Source organism: Mustela lutreola, chromosome 7 (assembly GCF_030435805.1).
Source record: "Mustela lutreola isolate mMusLut2 chromosome 7, mMusLut2.pri, whole genome shotgun sequence".
Classification (NCBI taxonomy): domain Eukaryota; kingdom Metazoa; phylum Chordata; class Mammalia; order Carnivora; family Mustelidae; genus Mustela; species Mustela lutreola.
The window spans coordinates 5847860-5866026 of NC_081296.1; the positions used below are offsets into that span (position 1 = coordinate 5847860).

The following is an 18167-nucleotide window of genomic DNA, read 5'->3' on the forward strand; positions in this document are numbered from 1 at the left end:
TAACTCTCCAGTGATAAGACAGGCCTGCCCGCCACTTGCAGGAGCCTGGGCTGGGCAACAGCACACGGTTTCAGGCCCCACATGGACACACACTTACGGTCCCACTCCACACACACACACACACACCCTTCATCCGACTGCCTGACACTCTTTATAGACACAGTCAGCAGTTACAAGTTCCCCACGTGGGCTCTGGCCAGCGCTCACAGACACCCTCCTTTGTTTGTCTGGCCTCAGACAGGATGGAAATCCGTGGAAAAGGCTGCCCTCTTGTGCGCAGCTGCGGCCCCTGCTAGAACAGGACCAACCAGCTGCCTTTCCCCGGCCGGGCTGCGTGGCTTCAGAGAGCAGGCGTAGCCGCTTAGCCTCAGCCCAGAAATCAAGGCTGGTGTAAATAAGGCTCAGAGAAGGTGCCAACGCTTCTGACTTGGCTCAAGTCCGAGCCAGGCATTCCAGACCTCTCTTGGGGCACGGTCCTGTGCGTCCGATCAGGATGAAGGCTGCTTTTTTAAAGCTCCTGGTTATGAGACGAGCTCTGGGGGCTGTGGGGAAGGGGCGGCCCCTAATGTGACGCCGAATGGTACCTGCACCTCTGGATTTCTGAGCGTCAGCTAGAGCAATCCACAGAGCGAGAGGAAGGCAAGGAGGATGCGGAGCCCAGCAAATCCACGGACACCGACGGAAACCAGGTCTAGGACAGTGGGGAGGTTCTTGGAAAAGCAGCTAAGAGACAAAGAAAGGCCGTAAGACATCACGTGACACAACCTTATTTTATTCGGATACAGATTCACAGATTCAGGTCCATGGGCGTGGCCAACTTGCCAGCGATCTCAACCAACAAACCCAGGGCTAGGTTAGTCTGGGAGCAAAACTGTGAAAGGTCTATAAATAATCCGGAAGATTAAATGTAAGCACCCAGCATGAAAAATCCGACCTAGTACAGAGTCAAATGTATAGCAAACACGAAATGCCTGAATGCGAGAGAATGATTAGTCTATGAAAGTAAGCAAAGGTTTGTCTTTTCAGAGCAAACAGTTCACTACATGTTTAAAAAAAAAAAAGTATTTTATTTTTCTTTAAATAGACTTTGGATCCTGAGAAAGAAAGGCTCTTCAGAAACACTGGTATCCCTTCCCAGTTCCCCAAATCGCTCCACCCCAAATCTCAAGTGAAATGTCTAAAGAAAGGTAAAAAGTATAGAAAATCGAAGGCAACACAGAAAAAGGTCTCATCCAATGCTTGGGCAAACCAAATCCAAACTTTGAAAAGTAGAACTAGAGTATAAGTCACCCAGGCATACCAGAAGTAACTTGTGCCACTAAGAGAGAAACTGCTCTCTGCAGGAATTAAACGTGAGAGATCCCGGACCTCACCAATACCCAGTAGTCTCTATTTCAGGTAAGACCCTGGGGCAGAAGTAGTAATTCTGGCAACTGTCGATTGGCTCAGTGTGAGAGAGGTAGGTCTGGGGCCCGCAACACAAGACGCCATGTGAAAAGGGAAAGGGCTTCCTCCCCAAAGAGAACAGTACCGGAATGATTTTAATTGTTCACATGATTTGGTAATAAAGTTCGGAGATGGATACAATGCAGAGCTGGGTACAAATCACGGCCTTCCTCAGCTCTGTATTGGCAAAAAAGGCTCAAGAGGATAAAGATGTCAGTTCTTCCCAAATGAACTTATAACTTCACACAATAAAGAGTTCCTTTTATAGAAGCAGGTGTACATGTGGATGTGTGTTTACAGACAGAAATCTGGAAGAAAACACATTACACGGGTAGTACCTAGAATGATCATTTACCTAGTTTTTCTGTATTATAAGCTTCATAGTAAAAGACGATGATCATGATTCACTTTTTTTTTTTTTTTTAAGATTTTATTTATTTGAGAGAGGGTGCAGAGGCAGAGGTAGAGGGACAAGCAGACTCCCTGCTGAGCAGGGAGCCCCATGCGGAGCTCAATCCCAAAACCCTGGGATCATGATCTGAACTGAAGGCAGATGTTTAACTGACTGAGCCACCCAGGTGCGCCCATGATTCACTTTCGTAAATACAATATCTTAATATAGATATTTAATGTACTGGAATGAGCTAAGATGATCTCAAGTTCACACGGAAGAATAAACGTCCAAGAACAGCTAAAAACCTACTGAAATAGTGATAAAATGAGATTAACAAATGAATCGTTGAAACCATCAAAACCAAACAATATAGACTGGCAAATCCATCAGAACAGAAAACAGAACCCAGTAACAGATGACAGCATCGGTGGAAATTTAACAACAGAAGCGGGAGCAATACTCAGGGGTGGGTGAGGCTTACTTCCTAAACGGCGCTGGCACAAGAGCTGCGCGTCTGAGGAAAAAGCCCGAGTACGTAGTTTACAGGTAACCTAGTCCCCCGCCTAGAAGAGCTTAAACGAGCGCACGGGATTTACAGAACATGAAACATCCAAAGCGCACGGTGAGAAAGTGTACAGAGGACCTGGCAGAGAACAGGACGATGAATGGAGAAGAAAGATGGGCAAGTGTCAGCGGAGCCGAGGTCTCCCCAATCTCGCTCCTGAGAATACCGCACAAATAACAAGGAGCGGCAGACGCGCTCCCTGGGCCAGGAGGCCATGGGGTCCTGCCTGCGGGGGGAGCACCTAAGCTCAGGACCCGGGAACGGGGCTTCAAACGGCTCCTGCGGGCAGCAGTGGCCGGCAGGCCAGAGCTGGGCCAGGCGGCCGCTCCTTCTCCACGTGCCTACGCCTGGAGTCAGGCTCCGACCCAAGGTCTGGAGCGGAGCTCCAACATCAGTGCTGCCCATGCTCGGGCTTCACCGGGTCGCCCCTTCCGCCTTGCTTCTCTGCGAGACTAACTCCCGACCATCTCTGCTACCCGGAGCTTTCTCCTGGGGAAGCTAACCCAGGTGTCCATCCTTTGTCACTCAGTAACTGGGAGTAAGGACGAGTCGAAGCAGTTTCGGTCACGGCCAGGGCACCTGCCTTCTCTCCTACGTATCCTGCGGGAAGACGTTTCTCAGGTGCGCTTTGCTACAAAAAGGGGCGGACTGAAATGCTGACGGTGGCCTGCTTGGGTTTTTTTTCATTAGATAAAAAGAACTTCACTTAAATAAATGACATGGTAGATGAGAAAAGTGTTCTTTAACCTTCGTAATTAAGGGTTTCACTCGGGATTTATTTTCTTTATATGTGTGACTTTTGCCAGTCAATTAATGATATTTCCCGTGGAAATCAATGGTAATTACCTCATTACTTAATTAACATTCTGCCCTTCGATATTTTTGGAAACAAAATAAAGGCCACCGCCTTCTGCTATCCTCATCTACAAGACGGAACTAAGGAGCAGAGAGGTTAAGCACCCCACCTAAGGCCGCAAAGCCAGAAACTGCTCAGCGGGAATGTAACCCAGAGTATCCCAGCCCCAACCCATACAAGTCCCGCCTCCCAACTCGGTCCTGGGGGACAAGTTCTCTAAGACATTACCGAGGACGTCAAGGAGAGAGATTAACACCATCTCTCCTTTGAACTTAAAAAATACATGAGACAACATTCAAGATATAAAAAACTTAAAAAGAAAAATAGAACAGACAATGGAGGGCCTACCAGACATCTGCAGAAAGGAGACATTCCGCAGATCAGTGGACCCTCCTCCTCACCCGAGTCCCCTCTCCAGAGAGCTACTACCTCGGACTCGCGGTCTACCTTTCCCGGCTTTACGCATCACACACGCACCCGTCCCTCAATGACACATGGTATTTACATGTTTTCAACCTCTATAAAATGCTTGCCAACTCTAAATCCACTGCATTTGCGAGCCCAACCCCAGCCGATGGCTGGTGGTGTGAAGCCCTTCACTCTCGCTCGGCTGTAACATTCCTCCTGAGTACGGCTGCGCCGTAACTTAACCATCCATTCTGCTGCCCATGGATATTTAGGCAGTTACCAGCTGCTCTTCCGGCTCTCAGCACCAGCGAAGTTACGAACATTCTCGCACCCGTCTCCTTCAGAGCGCACCGAACTTCTCCGAAGCTCACACCAGCGCCGTTATGAACATTCTCGCACCTGTTGCCTTCAGATCACACCGGAAGCATCTCTGACGTGCACACCTGCAAGCGGAGCTGCTGCATCGTGGGGTCATGTGTTCAGTTTAGGGGTCTAAGAGCACTTTTTTCAGGCCTTTTGAAAATCAGCTGATTGTCTACTGGAAAAAAGTCAAATTCCACCTTGTCAACAAGAAGACTATTGTATCAATCATCAAGGACATCTTCCCAACCTTCATTAAACCATTTACAAAAGTCAAAGGACCTCCCATTGCCATGCAGTAAAAATACCAAGAAGAGAGGTCAAATCTGCCTTGTCAGTGCCCCTTAACAGGAAGAAAGGAAAAGTCCTATTCCGAGATGCTGGGGAAGAAAATCCCCATCAAATAATCCTTTGTTCTTGAATAATGTCTAGAGAGGCCATGAGCTTATTAACAGACAATTCTTTGGTTACAAACATGTAATAATTTTCAAAAGAAATTGCATAGTTACAACGGTTACTTCAGTCTATGAAGAAAGGACGAACAGACACACTAACTTAACTTGTGCGATAAGCATTTTGCCAAAGCACAGGCTAACCATTCCATGTGAGGCCCTGGACAGGGGACTCCAGGCACCCTGGAGCCCAGCCGGCGCTGGCAAGGCTGAAGGCAACCACGGCTCCCCACATTTGTAGCATGCGGCTGTGGTCCACCGGCTGGGAGGTACCCAGAAAAACTAATGATAAAGAAAACAATGTATAAAACTCTAAAGAAATCCAGACAAGGCTATATGAAGATTCAGGCCATAAACACATTGATTAGAAGAAGAGGAAAAAAAAGTGAACCAATTCTTCTAAAAAAATAAAGGAAATAAAACAATATCTGACACATAGGACGGAAGGTCTCCTAAGGGCACTAAATCAATATATTATAGATGAGGAATCAATTAAGGATAGAAGTAAAAATGCCATGTAACAAACTGCCACCAAGTAAGACTTAACAAGAGAAAAGGGAAAACAAAACCAAACCAAACCCCAATTAACGTAGAAACAGAAGGTGAAAGAACACAGATACAGAGGGACACAAACCTCCCAGCCTGCTCCACAGATGGTCGCAACCTTCACAAGCCTCAGTTCCCCCAGCTGTAAAATGCATCCGTCTCCTCCGGCATCTCATCTCCTCCCTGCCGGATGAGATCAGATCCTTGCCCCCGAACCCGCAGCAGCTCCCGGCCCACGGGAAACACCAACAGCTGCTCCTTTCTCGTGTCATTATTATAACCAATATCGATACCCGTATCCATGCAAATGAACTAAATAACTAATCTAAAATACGTGATTCCCTATGAGAGCATGAAGTACCACAATCAATGTAGGGACAGTAGAACAAAACAAAACAAACACAGAAAACCCGAAAGGGAGAATCACAGTTGATAAAACTATCAAACCACAACCTTGACGACCAACCAGGTAGAGTTGGTTGCACAGGTGTTAACATCAAACTGCTTAAGCAGCAAAATATTCTTGTGCCATTTAAATTGTCCCATAAAATAAAAAACAGTGAAAACTGTCCCTCATTTGTTGTTCGTTTCAAGTAGCCAGCACAATGCTCTTGCCTATACTCCCCGAGTACAAAATAAACATGGATATAAAAAATGCAGATCAGCCAAACCTATAAACATTCTACATGAAGAAAACACCAACAAATTCAATTCACTGCTCTATTAACATACTGAAGTACATTCACTATTAGCCTAGTCCAGGAATATGTGACTCATGTATATTAAGAAACGTGTTACTGAGATTTAAGGCATAAAATGGCTCAAAAAAGAAAAAAACATCTGTTGCCTGAAAGGTACAGGAAAGACCATTTCATAAAAGTCAACATCTATCTGCGTTTAGAAAACGAATCCAGTAAGCAGAAACAGTCGCTACAGTCACTATGTCGTTATAAAGACCATGCGGATCAGATCTGCTCTGTAACCCAGTACGCCGTCTGTAAGAACGGCTCCCACGTCGGGAACGAGACCCCACAGCTGCACCGCCATTTAATACCATCCTGGCAGTTAGAGCAAATGCACTAAAACAAAAAGCTCTAAATATGAGAAGAGATCATCTCTAGGAGAAATATATACAGGTTAGAAAACATGATTATCTTTGTATTAAATATATACTATTCAGGTATACACTTAAACATGGTTAAGATGGCAAATTTTACATTATTATAATTTTTATCACAATTTTAAGGAACAGTGTGCTCACATGTGCGTATAAAGAGACTATGGTCACCCCTATGATAAGAGGTAACCCTTAATCAGCCTATCTGCTTTTCTCAAATGCACTTACAGTATGGCCTACACGATACTGAACATTATCTTTTAAAGAGGCCTTAAAATATAACACTTAGCATTCATAGAGAAGAGCTATAACACCAAAATAAAATAGACAAACTTTAATAATAAAGAAACAGAGCAAGAAAACACAGAGTGAGACTTGGTCATGAGAAAGATAATAAACCAGATCGAAACAATCAAACATCTTATGTAGCTAGCCCAGACGATCTTGCGAGTGAACGGTTTCCAAACTTTCAGAGAAGATAATTATCACAGTCGATAGAAATTCCCCTAGAACAGCCCTGTCCAATATGGCAGCCACGAGGGACACGTGGTTACCAAACACTTGAAATGTGACAAGCGCGTCTGAGGGAGTCAACGTTTAATGCTGTTTGGTCCCAGCCTGTGTAGATACACATATAGGGCCAGTGGCTACCATCACACAGCACGGCTCCAGAGGGTTGAAGAGAGGATGCTTCCCATTTTGGAAATACCAAGAAAATAAAGGCCAAACTTACTCAGTAGCCAAGAAAATTCTGGACAAAATGCTAGTAAAAAGAACCAAAGGGTATACTGCGAGAATGTGCAATGATCGAGTGCTCGTCTGCTTTTTTTTTTCCCTTCTAGGAATGAAAGGACAACTGAACAATCAGGAAATAATTAAATGCAATCCATGACATCAATTACAGCAAGCAGAAAAGCTCTATAACTCTGTCTTCAGATACTGGGAACACATCAGTGAAATTTAATATCTATTCCTGGTTTTAAAAAAAAGCATACTTTCTAGCATGACACATCAGAGAAATGAACCAACAGCATCGGCAAGCCCAAAACTAAAACGAGTGTTTTCATTAAAGTTAGGAAGAAACCAGACAGAACAGAACAGCTGTACTGAGCACCTCTCGTATTTCTGGAGGCGATTTAAAAATAAGAAACAGGACACATTATAAGGGCACAATAAGATCACTATCATCTGTAAAAGAAAAACTATTAAAACCAGCTGAAAATTAATCCTAGAAGTGACCAGTAAGGCTACTTATTATTTACTGATTAAAACAGATTCCAAGTGAAAATGTTGATAAAAACGTGTATTTAAAAGAAATTCACTAGTAAGTGAATTCAGTGTATTACAAAGAGTACCACAAAGACTTAAGAGTCACAAACTATTGTGATTTCCTTGGAACAACAAAATCAAGTTTGCGTATAATGCCAAAGGCTCTGGTTCCTCAAGTACCCCACACGACGAAGGACAGACGAACAGGCGGACGGACACACACACACACACCTTTCATTCAATCTCCACCGACTTCCCATCACCCAGTAATCCACCGTGGCAGAACTAAAACCAGCTCAGAAAAAAGCTAATTAATGTTATTTTCCTCTTGTCGTGAAAAGAGGAATATCATGTTTCCCCTCAGAATATGCCCCTGAAATGTTGAAGACTTAACCATATGGAAGAGTTCTGAAAGTGCATAAGAAATGGCTAGAGATTTGGAATCCTAATTCAATTTCCCCTCACATTTTAATAGGAGCCTGTAGCAAACATTTATTTTTAGAGACGTCCCTGGTATGGACTGAACAAAGCGCTATTGTGTGTTAAACAAGGGGAGGTCTCTCTGGTCCCATCTATCCAAGTTTTTTAAACATCAGGTTGGAATTAAGTGATTTTAAACTTTAAATCAACTATTTCCAGACCACAAACTCTACTCCACACTTATCGGTCAACGTCAGTTCTCCGAGTGAGTTATAACAGAGTTCAAATGCGAAATCGGCATCTTCCAAGTGCCAGTAAGGAACTTTCCTTCAGACTCTGACTACATATGCTCCGACTTGTTAAAAAAATGCCACAGAAGTTTTCATTTCCTTCTCCAACAGAAAGTTTCATCTGCATTTGATCAATCCGACTCAGCACCATCTCTGATGAAAAGCACATGGGTATCCGTCATAGCATTCTCTATTATGTCCTTATTAAACAGGAATTACAACCTTTTCTCTAAGTTAATAAGAGCAAAATAGACGGGATTTATAGGCTTGCCCTGATCACTATAAACTTTGCTATGTCTTAATTTGTAATATGCGTCCTGTTACGGGCCTGCTGAAGTCGAAAAGAAAACAAGAAATTATCTATGGTTCATGGTGTGGTCATTTTAAAACATGTTCACTAACTCTTTGACATGTCTGCCATCAGAAGGTGGAGTCCGTCTCCTCCCTCCGAGTACCGGCCGGTCGCGGTGACTTGCTTCTGCTACGAATGAGCTCAAAGCCGGGGGAAGCCAGGTCATAGAGCAGACACCGCTTCTCCGGGCTTGTCCTCCTGGAGGCTCACCCGCAGATCCCAGCACCGCCTAAGGGGAAGGCCACATGTGCGGGCCCCAGTCCCACCGCCAGGCAAGGCCCCAGCTGGCCAGCAGCGGCCTCCTCGAACTCCAGCACCCAGGCCTGGCACTCCCAAGCGGACACCCCGGGGCACGGAGACTAGGTGTCCCACCAAGTCGCACGCAAGCCGCAGATGTGGGAAACCCACACACTGTCTTTGGGCTTCGGTGCTTTGGGAGGCAGCAACGACAACAGGAACGTGTACATCAACCGGGAACGCGTACATCAGGTCGACCAGACTCAGCCGCCGTCCTACTTTTCTCAAACTCCCCATCTCCCCAAGAACACAAACCAGAAAACAGACAAAACCCACCTGTGCTGCACACCCGCTCTCGGTTGACTCCAGGGGCAGCCTGGGGGCGGCGGTCCCAGCCGGTGCCCTGGCCGGGAGCGAGCTTTCTCCTGGGCCGTGTGCCTCCCAGCACTCGGCAGGCCAGGAGCCTTGGCCCGCTCGTCTATGCTGCCTGAAACCCACTCGTAGCCTCAGAAAGTCCTTACTAACAGCCCGCTCGGGAAACTTCGGCCCCGCGCCATGTGCTCCCGTTTTTTAATCAATGGACAAGTGGGATTTACCTGAAAGTGTCACTCTGACTCCAGCACTGGTAATGACGTTTAGGACCTTCCCATTGGAGCCGTATAAATGGGTTATCGACCCAAATGAGTAACCGTTCTGGAAACCCACTGTTCTCCTCAGTGGACACTAGGAAGGGAAAAAGCCTCATTGCTTGAAATAACTTTTTTTTCTCTAAGAAGCACACGCCTGAGAAGTTAAAGCTGGAAGGGACCTGAGAGATACTCAAGTTTAGGACTTTTTTCCACCAGTGATAAACTGACATAACCCATGGGCAGTCTTCATGACACAAGCACTAAGAATTTTTACTTCGTTCTGTCCTCAACGAAATGTCCACCTCCAATAAGACAGGGGCAACTTGAAACTCCAATGCTGTTCCTGTCTTACCAAGGAAATGTACAGAATAGAATTTTGTGTACATTTCCTAGCTACAGCAGTAAAATATCCTCCATGTAATGGCATTGAATACTTCGTCCTTAACATTTAGAATGTATGACAAATCTAACAGTATGTGATAAATATAACAAAAGCAGCCCTGGGAACCCACAAACAGTCACTAGAAAAAAAGTTAAAGTGGCTGCTCTATTTTTACCATAAGAAATGTTAGCAGTCACTGCTCTAGTCCCAATCATTGGGGGAAACTGAAGTCCAGAAAGGTTATACAACTGGCCGGAGGCCAGACAACTAGTTGGTGGCAAAACCAGGACCAGAACTCTGGTGTACTCATGTTTTCCAGTCCTGCCTGTGTGCAATTAGATTTGGATTAATAGAAGGAAAACAATTATTTTAGTTTCAATTCCAAAGGCAAATCAAAGTGGTTGGCTGGATTCCCACCCCTTCAAGGTTACATTCCTAATCCTCCTGGTGACTATTTTCCTCCTTCCGGTACACAGAATCTACCAGGAGGGCCCCAGGCAGGGCCCGGCTGGGTGGGATGACGGCGCTGACAGCAAGGATTGGCTAGTCAAAGGCTATGAAGGTTACTCACAACCCAAGACCCCTTGCCTTAACCGTGGAGGCAAGAGTAAAACACTCAGTCCCTCGCCTCTCCCGCAACTAGGGCTGACCATGGGACAGAAGTCCCAAACAATGAGGATCTCAAGAAACATCACTAAGTGGGCATTTCTACCCAAATGAAAACAGCAGTGCTGTGAGAAGTCTTCCTGCCAGGACCCTGGGAGTGATTCCTTGAGATGCCGAAGCTGTCCTGGTTCCCCCTGAGGGCAAAGGCCGCAGGCCGAGAATTGCAAATAGGCAGACAGAAGGAACCAGGCTCCCTGCGGCCCCAGGAGGGCCATCACTCCAGCCCTACCTATCTTCGGGCTTCCTGTTGAGTGAAATTCAAAACTCCACAGTCGGTTTTTGGTTACCTACAGCTATGCATAACCCTAACTCTTACTCAAAATAAATGTGGCTTTCTTCCTTCATCTACTTTGTCCCAAAGTGTGTCCATCTGTGTTATTTCTACGTAGCTAAATTCGGTGAACAAACATTTCATCACCGGCACCACCACCCCAGCTCCTACCAAGCCCCCCATCATTATTCTCAAACAGCAGTAACGGGAACGAGGCACACCTCTTTTCTCCAAGAGGAAGCATTTCAGCTTACAAGAGGTCTCCTGCGGCAGACGGCAGGTGGAGGGTTGCCCCGGGCAGCAAATGAAAGACAGATGGTTTTCCTCCTTACAAACCGTGCAGCCTCGGCCCTGGACAGCACGTGGAGATCCAGAAACCACTGCTCATCAAGTCCCCAGCATCTACCGGGGAAGGACTGCCGATGCGAGCCTTAGTTGGAGGAAACAGGACAAAAACCACTCATTCTACAAACACCTTCTCTTTCGCTTGAGTGTGGTGTTTGAGATCTTCTACCTCACCTTACGTTTAAGACACAAAATGGACTGAGTCTGAGCAAAACAGTAATGTCATAACCAAAGCCAGAGTGTTTTCCATCTTTCTCCCGCACGTCCTTCCTGATCAAGTTGGCTACGGCAGCTCAGAGCTCCATCAGCTGTCGACGTTCAACACATCCTCCAAAGGGATAAACGAGAATGGGCGACACAGATGAAAAGCTAGGATTCTACTAACTCCGTGGCCCTCCACCAAAAAGAAAAAAAGAAAAGGAAAAGAATTCAAAAAAAAAAAAAAAAAAAGGATCTCTGTGAGGGAATTGCAAAATGTTGAGGCAAATTTCTTAGACTTGAGTTCAATCCAAACAAATCATGAGCTGTCCTGGCCCAGAAATCTGGACCATCTCTTGAAAACACAGAGAGAATTCCCAGCCCAAGCAATTACCCAAGAAAAAGCTTTAGGTCTGACAAGCACATAAGGACTCAGAAACCAGCAGTACAGGGGACATGGTGCCCCACACACGTGCGAGCCCCTGGGACCCTCCAAGGGAAGGTCCTCAGTCTGAGACTTCCAGGTTGCTCTAAACTCACAAAATGGATTCTGCACACAGAAACAGAAGCCAATGAACATGATGGGCTTGACAAGCAATATTTACAGATGTAAGTTGGTCACTATCAGCAAAGCAACATTCAATGGGTTAAAAATACAGGGGGAAAAGAAATGAGTTCAACAGACCTTTACATCAGAACAATCTCCAATAATTTAGAACCAGAAGGGTCTCACTCATCTAGACTTTTACGTGAGCAGGAATCCCCCTTCTTGTTCCCAACCAGATGGAACCCCCACGTCAAGTGTTCCCAAACTACTTAAGCAGGGCTTTTTGAAACAGAACTACCATACTTCACAGCAAGTTACCAATCCACACGCTAACTGCTCAGACGCGGTAGGTTCAAGTCTAAGGACACTAGGGGGGCGTTTGGGAGGGGGGTAGAAAACTAAAACAGAGATCAGAGTCATCTCTTTCCAAGAGTTCACTACGTGCACGCAGCGTGCTGGGTGAGCTCTCGGCCGGAGGGCAGGTACAGAGACCCAGGGCAGGGCACCGCCTTACCTAGCACATTTCCTGGAGGGACCTCCTCTAGGTCTTCCAGTTCCCTGCCCATCAGCAGATACAGGTTTTCTAGGGTGCAGCACGCCATGTGGGGGATCGGGGGAAGGTCTTCTAGTGGAGTGGAGAAGCCCAATGGCACCTGGGCGAAGAAACATCATTGAAGAGAAGTTAGAGGGCATTAAATGCAGACATTACTTAGAAACTAAGTGACTCCTATTCAGAGGTGAGATGGTGCAGTCACACGTCATGTAAACCTGAAATATGGAAATTTGAAACGGTATGATACAGAATCTGAAGTGGTGAAACTTCTCAGATACTTAAAATCTGTCAAGAATTCGACAGAGTCATAAGTTTCATGGCTCAGGAATATGAATTCCATTGTGACCTGTGACCTGTCCCACCCAATTTGCCAATAAACACACCCCCCCAGCCCCTTGCCAGTATTTACGTGCACCAGGTCACCCACTAGTTCCAGTGGTGACCGTACTGTGATCGCCACACGTGTCATTCCTCTTGTCACTCACAGTGGTGTTCATCAGATTACAGTGCCCTTTGGGCATCCAGCAAGAGCAGGACCTGGTGCTCAGTCCCACAGGAAGAGAACTTAAGAAGAGTGGCCAGATGTGATACAAAATGCCATGGGAATGGCCACACAACAGCTAGTCTACGCTCATGCTGATAATCTGCAAAGGAGCAGCTGTGAAATGCTGGGGACACGAGGAGAAGACTGAGCACAGACACAGTCGACACTGGCTGCCAGCAACACGACTGATGAGCTCACCTCCTGTCATGTTCGTTCCTAAGAGACACCGTCTCAAATTATGTACTTTTGTCAAGAATTATTCAAGATCTTGAAACGCATTCAAGATATTGCCTTGAATCATTCAGCAGCCCCCATATAAATGCAAGTACCCTGAACTTGTCTCTGGTGCCCCTGGGCCCAAGTGCAAAAAACATGAAGTTAAACGCACATATAAACATAACTAACATCACAGAGCAAGTGACCAAAAAGCACTAGAGGCAAGTACATTCATAAAAACTCAGAGGAGGGAGACACTGTCGTGCTCGGGAAGATGTGGAAACCGCACAAGAATGCTTGCCTTGCAGGCACACGCCACATTTCAGCGGCGGCTCTGCAGGGCAGCTGGAGAGACACCCCAGAAACATAAAAAGGAGAAGGATGAAACAGAAACAGAGTTAGCCACAGATAACAGGATTAACCATTTAAACCACACGTAACTTAGAATTAGTAAGACAGTTTAGCAAGGAGGCTAGACACAAGGACAGTATACAAAAGTTAACTGTCTGCATCAGCAAGAGGAAAAAAACTGTTGTTGTTTTTTTTGGTTTTGTTTTTAAAGATTTTGTTTATTTATTTGACAGAGATCACAAGTAGGCAGAGAGAGAGAGAGGAGGAAGCAGGCTCCCCACCGAGCAGAGAGCCCGATGCGGGGCTCGATCCCAGGACCCCAGGATCATGACCCGAGCCAAAGGCAGAGGCTTTAACCCATTCAGCCACCCAGGTGTCCCCCGAAATATGTTTTTAAATAGTAACTTTTAGAGTAGCAACAAAATATTAGCTAGACTAAGTCTAAAAGTGATTAAAATGGAGAAAATTATAAAACTTTAATGAAAAACACTGATAATAACCTAAATAAATAGAAAGATAGGCCTCATCGATTTATAGATTCTATACTGCAAATGCTGATTCATGCCAAATACATGTACTGACTGAAAGCAATCAGAATCTCAACAGAGTTTTTCACGGAACCTGACAAGCTGACCAAAAACTTACATGGAAGTGGAAAGAGGAATAAGCAAGGTGCTCACCAAAAAAAAAAAAAAAAAAAAGCTAGAAGACGTGGACTTTTAAACATCTAAATCTTTAGAAGTGAAGTCAGCACTGAATGGAGACAGTGATAAACAGAATAATGAAGTCTAATCGTCCAGAAACAGCCCGAATCACGTACAAGCTTTGATTTATGACTGAGGTGGCTGAGCAGTGGGCAGAGAGGAGCATGTTCTCTGTGCGGTTTTGGAACTGGTATTTGTATGGGGAAAATAAGATTGGATCCCATCTTCATATCATATACAAACACTGAATTAAACATTTAAATATGAAAGGCAAAACTTTAAACTTTAGAAGAAACCACAGGCGAAAATGTTGCCTTGGGTACAGTCATAATTTTAATTTTCTTAAATAAGATACAAAAGGCATAACCCATAATGGAAAAGACTGATAAATTAAACCACATTAAAATCAAGAACTTCTGTACATTAAAAGATACTAAATAGAAAATGTGACACATCCCAAACTGGAGAACTTGCTAATCTTAAGAGTGACAAGGAATTAGTATGCAGCTCCTATAAAGAACATCGAAAAACCAGTATTAAAAAATGTGTGCATATAGCACAAGTGAAAACTAGGCAGAAGACCCAAAGATATCGTCACAGGAAAAGACAGGAATGACCAATGAGCATATTAAAAGAGTAATAAAGAAAATGTAAACTAAGACCTCTTGAAAAGAGCATATCATACGCATCTCATTGGCAAAAATTAAATCGACAGTAACACATTCTGGGGAGGCTGCATAAGACCGTACATCCTTCTACAGCACGCACGCGAGTGGTAACGCTACAGAGAAAAGCAGAAGGATGGAGTAGACAGATGAAAGGCAGGCCCCCATGACCCCTGCTTCCTGTTCACGCCCTCACGCAGTCCCCTCTCCTGGGCGGGAGGGCCCGGAGCTTGCATCTTCTCATCAATGGCATATGGCAAAGGTGGGGGGATGTCACTCTCATGATCGCGTAACATCACGCAAGACTGTCTTGCCAACACATCCAGCCTGGACCCGCCTTGCGGGCTGGAAGGAGGGCAGCCAAGCTGGGAAGTCCACGGGACAGGAAGCCGCAGGCAGCTTCCAGGCCTGGAGGGCGGCCGACAGCCAGCAGGAACGTGGAGCCCTCCGCCCTACAGGCACCAGGATGTGACTCCTGCCAACAACCTCAGTAAGCCTGGACACAGACGCTTTCCCACAGGAGCTTCCAGAAGAGCACACCACCTGGCGACACTGGCTGCAGCTTTGCGAGGCAGAAGGCAGGACCCGCTGAGCCACGCTTGGACTCCGACCCACAGAAACCGTGAGATGACAGAACGTGCGTCGTCCTCGCTGGCTGAATTTGCGGGAGTCCGGAATGCGCAGCAACCTAACGGATGGACACGCGAGTCCAAGTACGGTTTATGTCTTGGGGCGTGTGTGATATATTTCCGCTTGTTTTTAAAGGAAGCTGGAAGGAGATGTTATGGGCCCCGACTACCGGAGTGTGGAGTCATGTGCAACTGTCAGTTCACTTCATGGCTGCACCTCTAGTCACCGGACACACACGGAGTGACTTCAACCTCTAGCCCCACGAAAGCGAAGACACACCACGTAAAGATAAAGTGGAATGCTCACGGAATCTGTAATGCCCCATAAATCTGTGCTACGTCACCTAACAATTTCTTACTCACCTTGACAATGGAAAGAACAAAAAAGAAAAAAATTCGCCACTGCCTGACCCTGAGAAATAACAAACTACGTCTAGAACAACTCACAACTGGGTTCTTATCCGTGCTGTCACAGCACCTTCGGCCCCCGTAAGATACAGCCCCACACACAGCTGCTGCGCTCCCTCCTGCCGAGGCAGAACGGGCCACAACCCAGCATGGGTGGCTTGGCCCCACCCAGCACCCTGATCCCTGGGATTAAACTCCTCAAACTGACAGAATAAGCATTCGAGGCAAGTTGAGGGCAGACCCTCTCCAACTGCTTCACCCCCCCACTCCGCCCCGCCACTTGCTGCCAAGTCCAGCAGCTTCTCTGGCTTCCCTGTGAGAAGGGGAGCAGGTGCTCTCCTGCTTCCGATGCAGCACATCTTCCAAGTTCTTCCTCGCCGCTTCTTGCTGGTCCTAACTCACTCCTTGGACGTCTAGCACCTCCGTCGTCCGACGACCTTTATAACTTAACTACTATGGATACACCTTGCTTATGTCCAAAAATGTTGAGGGAGCTGTGGTTTCTTTTTTTGCTCTCTGGCTCAGGTGTATCTGGATGCTGGCTGTTCACCTGCTTCCAGACCTTCCTGATCAATTTCTGGGATCCACTTGCCATGCAACTGTGGCCTGTCACCTGCTCTCTGCCCAGGCCTTTGGCCTGCGCCACCCCGCTCTTGGATCTCTGTATTTCCTGAAGGTCGGCCACTGCCCTGGCTCCAGCACAACTGTGGCGCCAGTTCTTTCCTCTGGCCTTGAGAAGTCCTGCAATTAACTAAGTAAAGCCTGAACACTGAGTTTAACATACTGGTTTCATTTTCCCAATGCTGCCGAGACAGATTTACCAAGTGTCACCAAAGCGACGTAAGAGGAGACACATGGATTCGCCTGGATGTGCTCATCTAGAGACAAAATAAGGTGATCTCAACCAATCCGAAAAGATACAAGGACTCTGGAACAATACACTAATGTTTTACTTCCAATTCTTACCCGCCGCAAAAACTCGACAGGACTGTACTTGGGCCCCAAGACAAAAATTCTCTTTCCTCTTCGAGCCACACCACTGAACACGCGGGCGAAAGCAATGAAAGACTCTTGGCCGTCTCCGTCCTGGGGCGGTGATCTAAGGGCCGCACTCTCCACTTGTGGCTCATCACCTGCCGGACACAAAAGGATAATGAGCGCCAGCAACGCTTTCTCTAATTCAGGACCCGCCTAGAAGCAGAAACTGAATATGATACATCTGGACCAGTTTCAGGGAAGAAACACCAAGAAAGACAAGAACCGACAAAAGCTACACTTATAGAGCCAAGCTCAAAAACAAGAGGATGAGTGTCCTAAGTTAAGTCAAAAAAACTACTCTGCACCAAACCTATTTCAGAAAGCTGTACCTTTCTGTTGTTCTTCCTTTGGACTTGTTTCAAGGGCGCTCCCATCCTGGGGGGGCTCCGCGGGTGCCTGCCCCTGCGTCGCGGCCAGCTTCTCCGCATGTCTCTGTCTTGCACGCTCTCGCCTCTGAGCAATTTCTTCCTGCGTGAGAAGTCTACAGGAGATCACAGCAATGTTAACTTCTGGCAACACCAAGCATCTTTCAGTCACTGCAGCAGGGAAACGGCCACTAAATTAATGTGGCTGGGTAAGACGATGACGGATCCCAGGTCCCCTGCAGGCAAATGGTTTCTGTAAGCTCTGCCCCTAGCTGCGGTGACAGGAGAGAAGGCCTCTCAGGCTTTCTAGAATGCTCAGTGCCCAGCTCTTCTGAGCTTCTGGAGTGGTATGCGAGAGCCCACACCCCCACCCAGAGCTGTCCACACCAGCATCGAGCTGTTCGGGAATGCCTACATTCCTTCCGGATGAGGAGAACAGGGAAGGGAGGGAAATGAGTGGCCAATACCAGGGCTCAGAGCTCCCTGTGGAGAAGGAAGCAAAAGACCTCAATAGGAAACGGAGGTTTTCTCCACAAGCACAAAAATAGATCTTCATGGAGAACCAGGGTCCCAGAGGTAGGGTTTCAAGGTCAGGCTGAAGGACGGTGATTCAGTGGGACTGAAAGGTCACACTGTGTTAGACCCCAGCAGCACCACGGAAAAGGCAGTGTGTGGGTGTGTCTGTGTGTCTGCTGGGGGTTAGTCTTGGTTGGCATGGGGTAGGGGGTTTAGTCGTTCTTCCTGAAGAGTTATTCTCAGGTCTAGCAGGCCACAAAAAAGGCACACACGGCTTTCATAACAAAGCTCTGTACAAAAAGGGAGTGCTAAGTTGAATAAAAATGGGTATTCTGTTGGAAGGCAGAAACAGGGCAGGTACACTAATTCCCAGGGTTTGGCTCCTTTCCCACATATGGGCCGTCCTAAGCCCTCCTATATCCTCAACC

General features: G+C 46.5%; 1 protein-coding gene across 3 annotated transcripts in view; it reads right to left on the bottom strand.

Moving 5' to 3' along the window:
• The window catches only part of EFL1 (elongation factor like GTPase 1), a 115131-nt gene that overhangs the window by 57041 nt on the left and 39923 nt on the right, over window positions 1–18167 (bottom strand). For all 3 annotated transcript variants that reach the window (XM_059179848.1, XM_059179849.1, XM_059179850.1), the window contains exons 13-15: window positions 17188–17339; window positions 16787–16953; window positions 12265–12403 (exon numbers count right to left, since the gene is read on the bottom strand). In XM_059179848.1, coding sequence (XP_059035831.1) covers window positions 12265–12403; window positions 16787–16953; window positions 17188–17339 — 458 coding nt within the window. The remainder of the gene's footprint in view (window positions 1–12264; window positions 12404–16786; window positions 16954–17187; window positions 17340–18167) is intronic.